The sequence below is a fragment of the Gossypium hirsutum genome, chromosome A01 (assembly GCF_007990345.1).
Source record: "Gossypium hirsutum isolate 1008001.06 chromosome A01, Gossypium_hirsutum_v2.1, whole genome shotgun sequence".
NCBI classification, from domain to species: domain Eukaryota; kingdom Viridiplantae; phylum Streptophyta; class Magnoliopsida; order Malvales; family Malvaceae; genus Gossypium; species Gossypium hirsutum.
In genome coordinates this window covers 9,543,153-9,562,030 of record NC_053424.1, presented here as the reverse complement: position 1 = coordinate 9,562,030, position 18,878 = coordinate 9,543,153, and the positions used below count along the sequence as shown (strand labels likewise).

General features: G+C 31.3%; 1 protein-coding gene and 1 non-coding gene across 2 annotated transcripts; both read right to left on the bottom strand.

Moving 5' to 3' along the window:
• Positions 1-459: 459 nt before the first annotated feature.
• On the bottom strand, positions 460-1,490 carry LOC107917265 (G-type lectin S-receptor-like serine/threonine-protein kinase At4g27290). Its single transcript, XM_016846635.1, has 2 exons — positions 1,033-1,490; positions 460-982 (listed from the first exon to the last, which is right to left on the bottom strand). The coding sequence occupies exons 1-2, from the start codon at positions 1,488-1,490 to the stop codon at positions 460-462; spliced, it is 981 nt and encodes a 326-aa protein (XP_016702124.1).
• Positions 1,491-17,790: 16,300 nt separating this feature from the next.
• On the bottom strand, positions 17,791-17,897 carry LOC121207656 (small nucleolar RNA R71). Its single transcript, XR_005902761.1, has one exon. It is a non-coding gene; the product is annotated as a small nucleolar RNA R71 (small nucleolar RNA).
• Between the last annotated feature and the right edge of the window lie 981 nt (positions 17,898-18,878).

The following is an 18,878-nucleotide window of genomic DNA, read 5'->3' as shown; positions in this document are numbered from 1 at the left end:
ATGTAATTAGGTGCTCATAAATTGATAAATCAACTTTACCAAGTGTACAAGTTATGTTTATCAAGTTTCTATGCTACTTAGTGGAGTTAGGTAAATGTTTAGGTAGCATTTTCATCATTTTGGCCAGCTAAATGTCTAGTATATGTAATGACTTTATGCCTTTATTTAATGTAATGAAAATCTTTCAATTTCTTCTTCATTTTCTGGATTTACTTAAGCACTTTTAAGTTCACAAAACTATAGCCGATTCTTTTTTCTTTTTTTTTTGATAAGCAAGAATTTGAAGCTTATTGCTCAAGTTTCTGTCAAAGTTTCACATTTTGTTTTCTTAGTTCCAACAAAAAGAAACCCCAAAAAGCGCTGCAATAACTGTTGCGAGTATAATGGCAAGATTCATTATCAATATTGATGTAGAGGTACAGATATTAACTATTTTCACACAAAACCCAGAAATTATTATTACAAGATGAAATAAGAACATATTCTAGCTTCATAATCAGTACCTGCTTGTGAAGCAGATACTCTGATGTAAAGATCCTGACCACCTGATTGATAATGTTTGATATCAATTAGATCACCGAACCACATGACGTAGCCACTACCTCCTTTCCTAACATCTAAATTTGTATATGCTATGCATGAACAATTCCTCAAGCACCTGGTCCTACATTCCTTGAGATTTACGGTTCTATTAACCCAAGAACTTGGGGTGTCTGGGGTTTTCACCTTCCCAATTATGATAAACCCATCTCCACTCCGGCAATTCAATGGCTTACTGTGTATGCAGCCGTGGGACCAATCCGATGAGTTCCATCTCTCGAGCCATTTCGGTGTCCCACTAAATCCATCACCATTCCATAGCCCACTTCTATAGTACTTTTCTGAGCCTTTCCTTTGCACCATCTTTGGGTTTCCTTGGAGTTCTACACTATAAGTAAGATCACCGGGAGATGGATCATCCCAGTTCTTCCAGGCTGCTAGTCTTGATGAAGACCAGTTCTCAAATTAATACCAATTATCATCCCTGGTAACATTGTATCTGATGGATAATCAAAGCTTTGCCATGAATAATTCTCTGGATTACTCTCCTTTCCATCTTTGACAACGAGATTGCCAGAATCCAGGAGCTGCAATATCGGATTCTGAACTCTTGCTGTCGAATTAGTCGACCAAACAGATGTTGAGTTCTGAGCTTGAAGCACGATTCTGCCACTACTTTGTATCTTCAACAAGCCAGTGGAATCGTTTATTGGGTTTACCCTGTTTGCAACCCAAACGACAGTTTGCATGGGGATATTTTTGTACCAGATTCCCAAGTGGCGGTTCTTAGAACTGCCAGGAGAGAAGAAACCCAATTCGAAGCGTCCATCGCTGGAGACTAAGGTCATGCCATGAATGAGTAACTCAGATGGAGAAAGGGTGTCGATTGCAGTTGAAACTTTTGAGAAGATGATGAGGAAACAACAAGCATTGTAAAAATGGAAACCCATTTCCATGGATGTGTAGTCTGATAGCTTATTGCTTGCAAAATTTAAGTATAGGTTCCATTTGATTCAACATTCTTAACTCATGCGTTGACTGTAAATGCAAGTCTCTTTGTCATTGAATAAATGACCATTGGCGTGGGGTACTCGATCATTAGTGGATAAAAAGACTTGGAAGTTTTCAGCGATAATAGCTGTAGGAATGGAAAAATATCTGACTTGGATTTTTTTTTTTGTTTTTTAAATCATATTGGAAGAGACAGAACCGGTTTTCATTTAAAATTTTCGGAAATTGATAAAAACTCGCATAGTTTTATCTCGAAAAATTTATAAAAAAATATTTATAATTTTGAAATTTAATTAATTTATTTTAAAATTTTAATTTACCTATTTATTCAGATTTAATTATTAACACTATTAATTTTGTTGAATTCAATTATAGTACTACAAAGTGTTTACTTTTTTATTTTAAAAAATCGTACTAAAAAAATAATATAAAAATTATATTATTAACAGTTGAATTTAAATTTTTAAATTTGAAAAAAGGAAAGAAACTAAATTTTTATAAATAAAAGTATAGTGATTAAATTCTAAATTTATAAAGAGAACAAAAAATTAGTATACATTTTAATCTTAGTTTTATATATTTTAAATAAAAAGATTGAATTATATAATTATTTTTATATTTTAGATAATTCTTAAAAAATAATTTTATAATATCTTTGTAGATATTAGGATTTGGAGAATGGTGCGACGTTCTCATTTTGGAGTGATGAGCGTCTTCTTTTGTAAGCGTGTTCTCCTATTCCTAGTGACCGCATGTTATACATACATACTTCCGAACAAGTATCCTTTCTTGATATTCTTAGATGAGACAAGGTCTTGCTAATGCATATGTTAGTCCATATCTCTGAACCATGAGTCACCTTGAAGTCAGAAGGCTTTACAAGTGTTGTATAAAGCATGACAAGCTGTTTGCCATTAATAAGACACTGGGCCTTAACATGGTCTCTACTAGAGCAAGGCGGAGTGAGGTGTGGCATATAATAACTATCCTATGTTGAAGGGAAAGTTGTACAATTACATTCTTCAAATTTTAAGTTATGGTTTTTTCTGAAAGGGTTCTAGGGAAGGGAATTTTCATGGCATTATGGTTATGTTGCAGGAAATTTGGACGTAGAGTATTACACTTGTGGCTATGAAGCAGGGGATCGTTGAAAGGATGCACGTGTAAGATTTAGAAAAGAGTTGGTCGTTTGATATGATTATTTAAGGGAAACGACGGATGTGGAAAATTTTCATTTGGCTTTCAATTGAATTCAAAGCCTTTTAGGAAATTTTCTTTGTGCTTTGGTGTTGCCATCTAGAAAGCCAATTCAAAGCTTCCATCACCGGAGACTAAGGTCATGCCATGAGTAAGTAACTCTGATACATAAATGGTGTCCATTGCAGTTGAAGCTTTTGAGAATATGATGAGGAAACAAACACACACTGTAAAATAGACAATAGAAACCCATTTCCATGGATGTCTATTCTGATAGCTCATTGCTTGCAAATTTTAAGTATAAATTTGATTTTATTGAACATTTCTATATTCGCATAGATTATGGATGCAAGTTTTGTCTTCAATAAATGATAGTAGGCGTGAGATGGTGGATGATTATATTCAACATATTGTTTCAAGGGTCAAATAAGGTTTGGTCTTGTTTAAATGCTAGTATTAAAATTCCCCTTTTCTTTTTAACTTTTTTTTATTATTATTTCACAACCTGGCTATTTTTAAAAAATATATTTTTCTATATATTTCTATAAAATAGTTATTAACCTCTAACTCTATTTATAGAATTTAAAAATTCTACTAGTGGTATGTTAAATATTTTTTTCTTTTATTACTATTTTGGTATATTAAAAAAATAATATCATAAACGGATTGTGTAGATTTTTTTACCTTCAAAAAGAGTCCCTCATTAGTTTTTCTTTAAATTCTCAAACTTGGGAACTTTTCTCCTTGTTCATTGTCAACTTATTTTACTTGTTTCTCACACTAAGATAGACAATATATAACACCTTATACCTGATTTGATCGTCGAATCCGAGTTATAGGATACTGCATCATTGTCAGAGTAATTACACTTATAATTTTTAATTTTTGTACTTATCTTTACATTATGTATAAAATGTTAATTCAACTTTTATTTTTTAATTTGATCATTTTAAGTTTCTATAATTTAGGCATATTATTTTTGTATTATTTGAATTTGAATTGAGATTTAAAATTTAAAAAAATACAATTATTAAAATTGGAGAAAGTATTTGCAGCAATTTAAACTCACCTCCAGCACAACAGTTAAATGTGTTTCTGCATGACTCCTTAGGGCTGTAATTTATGTACAAAAAAATTATAAACTAATAACAAAATTTGATTTTAACAATTACTTTTTATTTCATATATTTATTCTTATGTTATAATCAAATTAAAATATCTTATAATCTTTATACCTTTTGATACATTAATAATCATACTTTTCATATTTTTGTAATAGGCAACCACTTTAACAACTTCATCCCATATTTTATATTTTAGTTGTTAATTCATCCATTTATATTTTGTAATAATTATTTTAATCATAATTATACGGCTGTATTGTTTATATTTATAATTTAATTTACACATTATATTGATTAATTCTAATTATACTCGTATAAATATATTACTCGTAATTGTAATTTTAATTTGAAAAGAAATTTGTGGCATAGTTTGTTGGAACATTTTCAAATATTTATAGTGTTTCAATAACTATAAATGAGTGGGTATAATTAATTAAAAATTATATTATTTAATTTTTTGGAAAAGAATTATAATTATTTAAATAATATTATTTGAATAGTTATAATATTAAATGAATAATTATGTGTTTATTTTAAAGATATTATTATTCAGAAAGACACCTATTGAAAGATGCCTCCATGGAGAGACATGAAAATTCCTATAAATAGGAATGAGATTTCATTTGGAAAACACACAAACAAATTCTAATATTCTTTCTTTCCTTCCTTCATTTTCTAATATGATTAGATTATTCTTTAAAGTATTACTGTAGAAATCCTTTGTAGAAATTGAGTTTTTCTTGTTATACATTGCTCAGTGCGTAGTGGGCTATTCTCGTCAGTGCAAAACAAAAATAGTTATTGGCTTCATTGTATCCTCGAGGTTAATTGTAACACCCCCTAACCCTAAACCGTCGCCGGAACAGGGTTACGGAGCATTACCGAACATATCGGATAATTTACTAATAATTCACAAATAAAAAATATACATAGTATAATTTAATTAATAAGTCTTATAATGGACCATCGAAGTCCAAAACACGTATTAAAAGTGGAACGGGACTAGTTCGAGTACTACGAAAATTTTTCGTAAATTTTTTTTGAACTCAATATAATCCCTTTATAAACATCTAACCTTCCTTGCAATTTTCAAACCGCAACCAATTTGCAACTAATATAATAAAACATACATTTCCACACTCAAACATACCTAATTATGCCTACATAACATTAATTTAACAATTTATCTACTTGACCACTCATAAATAACTTTTTAATTAAACTAATAATTTCATTCATTTCTCATTTTAGTTTCATGCCACATTTTACCAAATATGCCATACTAATTCATTTCATACTTATAACCCATATTAGACATCATTTTACAACCAAAGTTTCTAGACTTAAGTACATAATTTATACAATACCTAAGTACATGCCACTTTTACCAAAAGAGGGATTACATCACCAAATTGTCTCTGAAGTCGGGATTGATCTAGATGCTGGACTGGGACCTTTGATTTCTATTGACCTGCGCAGGGAAACAACCATACGCTGAGTATGCCTATACTCAGTGGTATTACCATAATTCAAACTATAATAACAAATAATAATGTATAAACATATAAATATCAAACATATAATAATTTATTAATATATATTAATTCATACTTTTAACTTTCAAATTTTCAACAATAAAAATTAATCAAATTGATATCACATATCATCAAATTGAATTCAATCATCTCATGAACCTTTGGTTCATGTCTTTCATTTTCAGTCTCCATTCAATTCACAATTTCAACTTTCTCATTTCTTCAATAAATCAATTGATCAATTTTATTCATTTTATCATTTCATTTGTTTACCCCTATTAACAAGACTCGGACTTTGGCGGATACACGGATTCCAACCAAACAAACCAAAATAATCCAACCAAACACACCAGAATAATCCACCCAAACACACCAGAATAATCCACCCAAATGCACCAGAACGGCACTCAGTGCATCTTCGGATAGTCCGAAGAAATATAGTGACTTCAGTGTCTCCTCGGCCAAGTCAAAAAATCCCCAAATTCTTTCAATCCTATGGCATGCCAACCATATCCGACTCAACCCGACTAGTTAATAGGGTATTCAATTTTTAAATTTCAATTCAATCACTTTCTCATATTTTCCATTCAAATCATTCTCAATTTACTCACAATTCAATTCAATACAATTTTCCACTTTCTAATCAATATACTATCAAATATCTATACATAATCATACTTCATCTCAATTTCATTTATTTCAATATTGATACTTACCTTAAAATTTTACTTACCATACACATAAATTTAAATATAACATTTAATAAATAGTAGTTTAAATTATAGTAATACAAACCGTGATTTTCTCGAGTTTACTCTTCGATAATCTTTTCTTTTCCCTTCTGTGTAGATGCCTCTGGTTCTTTTCTAGCTACATAAATTAAAATAATTTATACTATTAATACAACACTAATTTATATTAAATAATTGAATTTCTATTCAACTTCTACCTTAGTTTCAATTTGATCCTAACTAAATTCACTTACTTTTCTATCTCAATTCATACCTTATTTCTACTTAATTTCTACCAAATTCAACTTAACTATCTAATGTTCACCATAAAACCCTAATTTCAAATTTCTTTCAATTTAGTCACTCTAACACAAAACTTATAACTTACTTTACAATTTAATCCTTTTATCAATTCTAACTAGAAATTCTATCAATTAAACCCCTAATTCATCAATTTCTTCAACATGAATTATGTTCAAAAACCTAAGAATTTTCAAAATTTTAACATAAATTCAACAAAACTTTGTTCTAAAGCTTCTAAAACATCAAAATTAAAAGAAAATGGCTTAATTGACTTACCAAATTAAAGCTTAAAGCCTCAAACCTTAGTTTTTCCTTCTATTTTTCTTTCTTTCTTTTTTCCTTCCCCTGTTTCGAATAGTCTCTGTCTCTTTTCTTCTTTGTTTCTTTGCTTCTTTTACTTTATTTCTTTTATGTATTAGTTAATAAAATTAATAATAATAATACATTATAATAATAATATAATAATATTTAATTCATAAATATCTTGTAGTTATTATTTAAGAAAATATATAAATATTTTACAAGTGTATAAATACAAACATTACACATGTATTTTATCATCACCATACATTTGTCACTATTTGATTTAATTTATAATATAATATCATAATTTTAATTAATATAAATTACATTATCTAATAAACTAATAATATTCATTATAATTTATTAAGATATTTATATAATTAAATCATAAAAATCTAAGATTTTTATGAAGTAATTGCGGCCTCAAATTCTTAAATATGCTTAATTTCCTATTTGACCCCTTTTATTTTTTATTAATTTATAATTCAACTTTTACCCCTTATTCAATTTAATCTTTTTTACTAATTACTCTTAATTAGACTAAATTCACCTAATTAAAGCCTAATTAAACAATCACTAGACTCATAGATATTTCTAGTAATTATTTACGAACCCATTTCACTAAGAAGGAGGCCCGATAATGTATTTTTTCGATGCCCGTGAATTTTGGGTCATTACATTAATTTGCTTGGAACTCATTTCCACACCAAACATAGGTGGGGGCGGATATAACCTTAAAGATAGTGGCTTGATACACGCCTTGGATCCTTGTCCTATTTTTTCTTTTTCTTTTCGAGTTCCGTTTGTGTGTTTGAGATTTTCCTCACCGGATATTTTACTAACAATTTTAAGGTTATATTTCATGATGACTACCACAACACATGAAAGTGGAACACTAAGGGAGTTGGCTTCCAACTTTGTCAAACTTGATCGGTTTGATGGTGGCAACTTTTGACGATGGCAGAAAAAGATGCATTTCTTATTATCAACTTTGAAGATTGCTTATGTTTTGGATACTCCAAGACTTGAAGAGAATGAAAATGAATCTGTTACTGCAACCCGAGAAAGAAAAAAATGGGACAATGCTAATGTGATATCCTGAATTAGGGCCTAAACGGAATAGTGGTTTTGAAACGACAATTCTGAAGTAGAAAAATTTATTTCGATTAATTTTTATAATTTATTGAGTGGTTAGATGCATGTGTTAGAATATCGATAGAAAATTTCATGAATTGCATGTCTAATTTGCCTATTAGGACTTAATTGCAAAAGTTAATAAATATGAGTTTTAGATGTTAAAGGATTTAATTGAAGAGCATAATTGAAGTAGAGGTCCTTAAATGGTAATTATACCATTAGGTTTTCATGGAAAAAAGTGGACATACATAGGTAGAAATAACCAAAGTTTTTAATGAAGGGTATTTTAGTCATTTTGGTAATTAAAAGATTAAAAAAAATAGGAAAAAGATGGCAAAATATGTCCATCTTCTTCATTAGGACGAAATTTCAAGGGTTCTCCATAGCTAGGGTTTGTTCCAAGCTTCCAAGCTCCATAGTAAGTGATTCCAAGTGCCGTTTTTAATGTTCTTTACGTTTTTAGAGTCCCGATAACTTGATTTAGCTTATTCTAGCAATAATTTAACCTAGGGTTTATATTTGGAAAAATACCCATATGTGAAATGTGATTATTTTGATGTTTTATGGTAGACTATGAAGCTTTAAATTGTGTTAAACAACTTTTGCTAAACGATTTTACGTGAAAACGAGTAAAATGACATAATCGGTAAAAATACCTAATGTTTATAACTACATGTTAGAGTGAGAATTTGATGTTTCCATAGAAGGAAAAAATGATAAGCATGTCATAAAACATAATAATTTTGGAAAAAAAATTTAATTTTTGAGCTTTGGGGAAAAAGTGTAAATATGCAAAAGTTTAGGGGCAAAATCGTAATTTTCCAAAGTTAGAGTTAAGGACTATTTTGATAAATGTGAGTATTAAATCAACTAAATGTGTTATTTTAGACCAATAAAGACGTGCAATCGACCTTGATCGGGAAAAGGAAAAGATTATGAACTAAATTGCAAAATTTCTTTATTTTGTACCAAGGTAAGTTTAGGTGTAAATGTAGTAACATAATTGTCATTTTAAGTAATTTAATGTTATTTATATGATATGATGATTATTATCATGAAATATTATGCTTTATGGATTATTATTTAGTAATATGCAAATTATGTGAGCTACTTAATAAATATGAAATGCTACCAAGTATCGGTTTCGATATTCCATGGAAGACAGCAAAGATGTGTGATCGAGGAAAAAGCTTGTTTGAACCTTGGGAGTAGATTAGAATACAAGTGACATGTTACTAAGATATTTGAGTTCTGAGCTCATTAAGTTGAGTCCGAGTTCGTGAGATATAACTAGGCATCCGAACTCGTTGAGTTGAGTCCGAGTTCACTTATGGATGCGAACACCCAAGCTCATTGAGTTGAGTCCGAGTTCACTTATGGGCAGGTTACATGGTAGCTTGGCTACATAATTTTCACTGGCTATTGAGTTTGTCTAGCTGCGGGTATGGCACTTATGTGCATGAAATCCGTGTATTCGAATCATATTCCGATGTGTTCAACGGGTAAATCTTAAGTGGATAAGGTGAGTACCTAAAACGAATGTGACATGTTGGTAAGTGTGGTGAATGAGAAAATTTGTACAGGTATGTGCTTAACCCTCGGGTTGAGACTTCAATATAACAATAATATGGTAGGATCATGAATGAGAAATATGATATGAATGCTTTGGTGATATTATGCAAATGTGGATTTCGTATTATTGCATGGTTAAGTTACTTGCTATTTACATGTGAACTTACTAAGAAATTATGCTTACTCCCTTCTCTCTATTCTTTTTAGTTTTGTCAAGCCAACTAGGAGATCGGCAACGGTCGGAGGCGTGCTCACACTATCAACAAACTATTTCGGTATAATGACTTGTATATTTTGGGAATATGGCATGTATAGCATTATAATCATTTTGTGTATATAATCTTATGATATGGCTCATGGATGGCATGGAAATTTTTTAGAATGATTAGCTATTGGAGTGGCTAATCAAGATTATATTTGATAACACGTATGCTTTATGTGCTAACTAATCTATGGAAATCGATAAAATGGTGAAATTGGCTATAAAACAGAATCACACAGCTACAGTGACATGAGTTTGAAAAATCACTAAAAATAGTAGAGATATAATTAGATGATGAATAAAATACTTAATTGAATATTAATGAATCTATTTTCATGTGGAAGAAACAGAATAAGTAAAAGAGTTGTATTTTATGAGATATTTACGTTTTGGTGAAACAGGGTCAGAGCAATTTTCTGGATTCCCTATTCTGACTTTAGAAATTCATAATAAATTTTATAAAAATAATTAGGACTCAAAATTTATATGTTTGGATTCCTTATTGAGTTTATTTTTAATAGAAACAAACGAAATGTTCATTGGATCTATGTACAAGAAGAAATTTGATTTGTAGTGTACAGGGGTCAGAGTAGTAGAACCCTGAAACATGGGAGATTTTAACTAATAAACTGTACTAATTGGCCCTACCAAAAATTCTAGAAAAAAAATAGTAAGTAGATATATGAGTATAGTTTGAGGAAAAATTTACAGAATTTTATTTTGAGTTTTGTAACTCGAGATATGATTTTTTTAGCGACTATGATACAGATGGACAGTTTACTACTAGAATTGTTTGAACTTGTTTAAATGCTAAAATAAGTTTAGTAATGTCTCATGCTCTACTCCGGCAACGGTCTCGGGTAAGGGGCATTATAGCTGATTACATATGCATGGGCCATATATTGAATGGTTTATCTGATGATTTGTTCGACACCTACCAAAACGAGGTCACCATTAAAGAATTATGGGACAAATTGGAGACAAGATACATGATCGAAGATGTTACAAGTAAGAAATTTCTTGTCAGTCATTTCAATAATTATCAAATGGTTGATGGTTGTTTTGTTATGAAACAATTCCGTGATATTGAAAAGATACTAAATTAATTCAAACAATATGATATGAAAATGAATGAAATGATTGTTGTATCCTCCATAATAGACAAACTTCCTCTATCTTGGAAAGATTTTAAAAGAAGTCTAAAACATAAGAAAGAGGAAATATCTCTTGAGGCTTTGGCAAATCATCTTCTTATTGAAGAAGAATATCGAAAGCAAGATCAAAACCTAAATTCTGAAAATGCCAAAGTGCATGTTACGGAGGAAGTACAAACTACTAAACCATTCAAGAGAAAGTTCAAACAGACTGATAGAGCACTTAAGTTCAAAATCAAACAAAAGGGCTCATGCTATCATTGTGGTAAGTAGAGACATTTCAAGAATGAATGTCGATTTTTAAAGAAGAAATCATCTTTTAAGGTTGATAATAACGAAAAGTTCATTGCAATGATATATGAAATTAATATGGCACAAGATGATAATACATGGTGGATTGATACCGGAGCAACCAAACATGTGTGCAAAGGCAAAAGCATGTTCACAAAGTTCACACAATGTGAAAATGACAATGTCTTGTACATGAGAAATTCTTCCACCGCAGCAATCAAAGGCAAATGGTCTGTTGAACTACAATTCACTTCTAGAAAGATTTTAACCTTAAATGATGTATATTATGTACCAAAAGTTAGAAATAATTTAGTGTCTAGAAGTCTATTGAATAAGTTTGGTTTCAAACTTTTTTTTGAGGTAGATAAGTTTATTTTGTCTAAGCGAGGAATTTTTGTAGGGAAAGGGTATATGTTTGAGAGTATGTTCAAACTAAATATTATTAATAAGAATAAAAATACTATTTCTACTTATATGGTTCAATCTTTTTGTTTATGGCATTATAAATTAGGTAATTTGAATTATAGAAAATTGAATGGCATGTATAAGTTAGATTTAATTCCTGATAATATTAAAAAATGCAATACATGTATGTTGACTAAAATTACAAGAAACCCTTTCCCTAAGGTTAAAAGGAAAACAAAATTGTTTGATTTGATACATAGTGATTTTGTTTCTTTTATTGATGATTATTCTAGATATTGGTGTGTATATTTATTGCATTCAAAAGATGAAGCGCTTGATAAATTTAAAGTTTATAAATTTAAAGATGAACTTCAGTGTGAATCATTTATTAAGTGCTTAAGATTGGATAGAGGTGGAGAATACTATAATACAAGTTATTTTGAATCCACTGAAATTGTTCATCAAGTTTCAGCCCCTTACACACCACAACAAAATGGTGTAGCTGAAAGGAAAAATAGAGTCTTGACTGAAATGGTAAATTCAATGTTATCATATTTAGGTCTTGGACAAGGTTTTTGGGGAGAAGCTATTCTAACAGCTTGTTATATATTGAATAGAGTTCCTAATAAGGAAACTAAAATAACCCCCATTGAACAATGGAAGAAAAGGAAACCAAACCTTATTTTTTTTTGAAGGTTTGGGGTTGTAAAGCTATTATCAAAGTTTCAACACCTAAACGTAAAAAGTTAGGTGAAAGAGGAATTGAATGCATATTTATAGGATATGCACATAATAGCAAGCATATAGGTTCATGGTAATTGAACCAAATGATTCAATTTCAACTAATACTGTTATTGAATCAGGAGCTGCTATTTTTGATGAAAATAGATTTAATTCTATTTCAAGACAATTACAGCCACAATAATTGATTCATTCTTCAAATGAGAATGCGATTCCATTGGAACAAATTGATAATAATGACGAATCTTGTCAAAAATTAAGAAGAAGCAAGGGGATTAAAAAGGTCAAAGATTTTCAACCAGATTTCATTATGTTTCTTGTAGAAAGAAAAGCTGAAAGTATATGCAATAAGATACCTTATTGTTATAATACGAAATCTGATCCTATTACATTTGAAGAGGCAATGAAATCTTAAGAATCTGCTTTTTGGAAAGAAGTAATAAATGATGAGATGGATTTAATAATGGGAAATCAAACTTGGATCTTAGTTGATCTTCCACCGGGTTCCAAACCAATAGATTGTAAATGGATCTTCAAAAAGAAAATGATGGTCGATCGAACCATTGATAAATTTAAAGTAAGGTTGGTAGCCAACGGTTTTACACAAAAACAAGGTATTGATTACTTTGATACCTATGCTCCAGTAGTAAGAATTGCTACAATTAGACTCTTAATATCACTTACCTCTATATATAATTTGGTTGTTCACCAAATGGATGTTAAAACTACATTTTTAAATGGTGAATTGGAAGTGGAAGTGTACATGAAATAACTAGAAGGATATGTTGTTCCAGGACAAGAGCATAAGGTATGTAAGCTTGTTAAATCTTTATGTGGACTTAAACAAGCACCAAAAAAATGGCACCAAAAGTTTGACAAGGTTGTTTTAGCTAATGGCTATAAAATAAATGAATCCTATAAATACATATATAGCAAATTTGAAAATGGAAAAGGTGTCATAATTTGCTTATATGTAGATGACATGCTCATTTTTTGCACAAATTTGGAACAAATAGAGAACACAAAGAAATTCTTGTCAAACAACTTTGCTATGAAGGATATGGGTGTAGCAGATGTTATTCTTGGGATTAAAATAACTCGAGATAAAAACACAATAGCTTTATCACAATCACATTACATTGAAAATGTGCTTAAAAAGTTTGATCTTTTCAACATATACCAGTATCTACACCCATGGATCCTCAAATAAAATTAGTATCTAATGCTAATAGGAAAATTGATCAATTGAAATATGCAAGTCTAATTGGTTGTCTTATGTACATAATGACTTGTACAAGACTAGATATTGCATATGTTGTTGGGAAATTGAATAGGTACACAAGTAATCCAAGTAGTTTGCATTGGCAAGCTTTGAATAGAGTACTTAGGTACTTAAAGAAAACTATTAACTATGGATTGTGTTATAATGGATATCCTCCAGTTTTAGAAGGGTATTCAGATGCTAGTTGGATTACAAGTTTGGAAGATCATGCATCTACTAGTGGATGGATCTTTATTCTTGGTGGAGGAGCCATTTCTTGGGGTTTCAAGAAACAAACATGTATTACTGATTCCACCATGGCAGCAAAATTTATTGCATTAGCCGCTGCATTTAAAGAAGTAGAATGGTTAAGAAATTTGCTTTATGATGTACCTTTATGGCCTAAGCCAATTTCACCAATTTCTATCTGTTGTGATAGTGAGGCTACTCTAGCAAAGGCATATAGCCAAGTATATAATGGAAAGTATAGACACATTGGATTAAAACATAGTTATGTCCGATAATTAATCTCTGATAGAGTGATCACTATTTATTATGTGAGGTCAAGTGAAAATTTGGTGGATCCTTTGACAAAACGTCTTGTTAGAGATGCAGTAAAAAAGACCTCAAAAGGGATGAGACTCAAGCCCATTAATTAGAGTACCTATGATGGAAACTCAACTCAACGCTTGGTATAACACCAAGTCTTAAGTTCAATGAGACAAAGTACATCATTAGTATGTGACTGTTAGCACTATAAATAAATCCATCCTGAGATTAAAGTGCTGGGTACCTGTAATGATAAGGAAAGGATAAGTAATGTACTCTTAATGGACTCATAACATAAATATTTTAGAGTGTTATAATTACAGGAGCACTCTTGATGGGATCTACCTATGTGAGTGGAAGTCTGGCCGCTTTTAGGAGCTTAAGGGCTTGGCTCTGGCAGCACTCATGAAAGGAGGACACAGACAAATGGCCATAATGGTGTCTCTAGATACTAAGCATTGATCGATGTTGAAATTATTGTGTGAGATGTGTTCGATTAATCAAATGGAATAGTTGGTTCAAAGCTTAGTCTACCATGCAATTTCGATTAACTTTAACATGTTTTCACTAAGTGAACGTTCAATCGTAAGATACCTTCATTTATGCAAATTGATTTCCAAGAATATCAAAATCTAAAATATTTTGAAAATGGAGAGAGATTTTTGGAATTTTTTCAAATATTATAGTGTTCTAATAACTATAAATGAATGGGTGTAATTAATCAAAAGTTATATTATTTGATTTTTTGGAGAAGAATTATAACTATTTAAATAATATTAGTTGAATAGTTATAATATTAGATGAATAATTATGTGTTTATTTTAAAGGCATTATTATTCAGAAAGATACCTATTGAAAGATGTCTTTATGAAGAGACATGAAAATTCCTATAAATAGGAATGAGATTTCATTTGGAAAACACATAAACAAATTCTAATATTCTTTCTTTCCTTCATTCATTTTCTAATATTATTAGATTATTTTATAAAGTTTTACTGTAGAAATCCTTTGTAGAAATTGAGTTTTTCTTGTTATACATTGCTCAGTGCGTAGTGGACTATTCTTGTCAGTGCAGAACAAAAATAGTCATTGGCTTCATTGTATCTATTCATGTGTTTGAGATTTTCCTCACCAGATATTTGTACTAACATAATCAAATCCCATAAATAAAGAAAAACAAGATGGAGATAAATGTGAAAAAGATTTAAAAAATTAAAATTAGAAAAATGGGGAAAAAAGATGAGTGGAATTGATTTTCTATTGCGGGACAAAAATGCTGAACTGCCTGAATGGAGAAATTGAAGAGAAAGCAAGTGGATTTAGAGGATAGTTTGATTTATTTATTCTTTTTATTAGGAAATCAGCCGAATCTCTATAAAAGACTAAAATTGGCCCATCCACTATGATGATAGTTTAAAAGAAGTAATTGAGAATGAATATATATATTTCAAAGTTATTGTGAAATTTCTTTCATAGCTCTAGAATGGACTTGGTCATTAACGCGTGATACTGAATGTTGTCAACACTAGCGGTGATCAAGTTGACCTTTGTCCTTGAAGGTTTGCAAGCAGCTTCCTTTTAGGTTTCTGATAAACCGTAATTTATACATATTTCCATCCCATGCTTAGCACATTTTATGGATGATTTTTCCTTAGATTTGGTGAATTTGATGCTCCTAATGCCTTAATTTCAAGTTTTATACTTAGGTGAGTATAGGAGAGTGAAAGGAACGAGAAACAGACAAAAAACGGAGAAAATGGGCCAACGTACAAAATCAACACAGCCTAGACTTCCTCACACGGGCAGAGCCGTGTCAATTTGGTAGAATCGAAGCACGACTCACACGGGTAGACCACACGTCCGTGCCTATTTAACAGGCTTGACCACGGCCTGAAGTAATCATACACGGGCGTGTCCTTGTCGAGCCCAAGTAGAGTCCTATTCGAAAAAAAGCCACTTTTGAGGGCTCTTAGGCATTCCAAAGCCTATAAATACACCTTAGAAGAGGAGAAGAGGGGGGATGCATAGGAGGAAGCAAGGAATTGCTCAAGGAAAGCCGATCGATCCATTTCAGAAGCCGGATTCACCATCAAAACTGAAGATCTCCCTTCAAATTCCCTTAGGAGTTTTGGGTTTTCTTATGTTTTGTTATTTTTATTCTTTTGAGATGTTTTATTTCATTAGTATGAACTAAAACCCTTAAATACCTAAGGGGAATGAAACCTAAGACGAATCTTGTTATTATTATCTAAATTGTATGATAAATATTTGACTTGTTCTTAATTATGTGTTCTTAATTCTTGTTTTGATATTCCAGGATATTGATTCAAGTTAAGCTCTTATTCAGAGGAGGAATAGACCCTATCTAAGAGTAAATTTGTCATAATTAAGTGGAGTTGATTGCACGCCTAGAGATAGGGTGACAAGATTTTGCCGGATTAGGGTGAAACCTAATAAGGGGATCCATAGATCGAGTTAACGCAACCCTAGGGCGTTAATTAGAAAGAGATTTCAATTATTCAATCTAGGGTTAGATATTGTTAGTCTCGAAAGAGATAATAATATAACTTAGGGATCTCTACGGAACAAGTTGAATGAATAGATCGTCTGATTCAGAGTCAAATAACAGGTGAAGTCTAGGAGGATCTTTCCTTAGGTATTGTCTTAATCAATCGAGTTTTCCAAAAAGTATTTTTCCCAAATTTCTTTTCTGTGATTTCTTAGTTTAATTAGTTAGATAAACAAAACCCTTTTATTTTTTTAGGCTAGATAATAAAAAGAAAGTTAATGCTAGTACTTTTAGTTCCTTTAGGTTCAATAATCCGGTCTTGCTAAAGTTATACTACTGTTCGATAAGTACACTTGCCTTCATCGTGATAATAGTTAGTTTCAAGAACGATTCATTATAAATATTTAAAACCTGTCACGAATATCACGTATCAAGTTTTTGAAGCCGTTACCGGGGAACTAAGATATTAGAAACACTCAATTTTTATTACTTTAGCCATTTACTTTTACTGCAATTTAAATTTTATTCTAATTTTTATTACTAATTCTTCTTTTTCCCTTTTTCTGGCAGGTTCTTATAGTTTATGACTAGAAGAAACCTGTCAGGGCCATTACTTTTTGATAGTGAGATCGATCGCGCAGTTCGCAGAAACCAAAGAGAAATAAGGCAAAGCTTAAGATACACAGCGGACGAGCAAGAGGATGATATTCAAACTACAACTGAGGAGATGGCTGAAAATCAGGAAAACCTGATATCGCCTGCAATTGCTGTTAATACAGTAAATCAGAATCCTGCTTTACGCACTATGTATGATTATGCTAAACATACTTTAACAGGAACTGAATCGAGTATAGTTAGACCTGCTATTGCCGCAAATAATTTTGAACTGAAACCTAGCACAATTCAAATAATACAACAATTTGTTCAGTTTGATGGTTTGTAGGATGAGGATCTAAATGCTCATTTGGCGAATTTCTGGGAATTCTGCGATACATTTAAAATCAATGGCATTTCTGATGACGCCATACGTCTTCGGTTGTTTCCATTTTCGTTGAGGAACAAAGCTAAACAGTGGTTGAACTCGTTACCACGAGGGTCAATTACTACTTGGGAACAAATGACCGAAAAGCTTCTGTTAAAATACTTTTCGCCGGCTAAAATGGCTAAATTACGTAATGATATCTCTACTTTTGTGCAGATGGATTTAGAGACACTCTACGATGCATGGGAGAGATACAAGGATCTCTTGAGACGATGCCCTCACCATGGGTTAGTACTCTGGTTACAGGTTCAAACGTTTCATAATGGCCTGAATCCCTCGGCTAGACAAATGGTTGACATAGCCGTTGGTGGAACTATCAATAACAAGACACCTGAAGAGGCTTACTGATAAACCATAATTTATACATATTTTTACCCCATATTTAACGCATTTTATGGATGATTTCCCATTAGAATTGGTGAATTCGATGCTCCTAATGCTTTAATTTCATGTTTTATACTTAGGATAGTATAGGAGAGTGAGGAACGAGAAATGGGCCAAAAATAGAGAAAATGGGCCAACATACGAAATCAAAATGACCTGGACCTCCTCACATGGGCAGACTACATGGCCGTGTCAATTTGGCAGGCTCGAGCACGGCCTAAAGTAATTGCAGATGGGCGTGTCCCTGCCGAGCCCAAGTTGAGTCCAATTTGGAAAAGGCTAAGTTTGAGGGCTCTTAGGCATTCCAAAGCCTATAAATACATCCTAGAGGATGAGGAAAGGGGACACACAGAATAGAGAGTAAGAAATTACTCCAAGAAAGCCGATTGATCCATTTCAGAAGCAGGATTCATCATCAAGACTGAAGATCTCTCCTCAATTTCCCCTTCAAGAGTTTTGGTTTTTCTTTATGTTTTGTATTCTTTATTATTCTGAGATGTTTTCTTATTTAGTTATGAACTAAATCCCCTAAATACCTAAGATCAATCTTTTTATTATTTTCTGAATTGTATAATAAATATTTAACTTATTCTTAATTATGTGTTCTTAATTCTTGTTTTGATATCCCAGGATACTGATTCAAGATAAGCTCTTATTCAGAGGAGGAATAGACCCTGTCTAAGAGTACATTTGTCATAATTAAGCGGAGTTGATTGTGCGCCTAGACATAGGGTGACAAGACTTTGCCGGATTAGGGTGAAACCTAATAAGGGGATCCATAGATTAAGTTAATGCAGCCATAGGGTGTTAATTAGAGAAAGGTCTCA

What these genes read in the sequence shown, in the direction of transcription:
- LOC107917265 (XM_016846635.1), bottom strand. Translation starts at nt 1,490, where the DNA reads ATGGGTTTCCATTTTTACAATGCTTGTTGTTTCCTCATCATCTTCTCA. An exon ending in GATTATCCATCAGATACAAT is followed by an intron (nt 983 to 1,032) that starts GTTACCAGGGAT and finishes GTCTTCATCAAG; the next exon opens with ACTAGCAGCCTGGAAGAACT.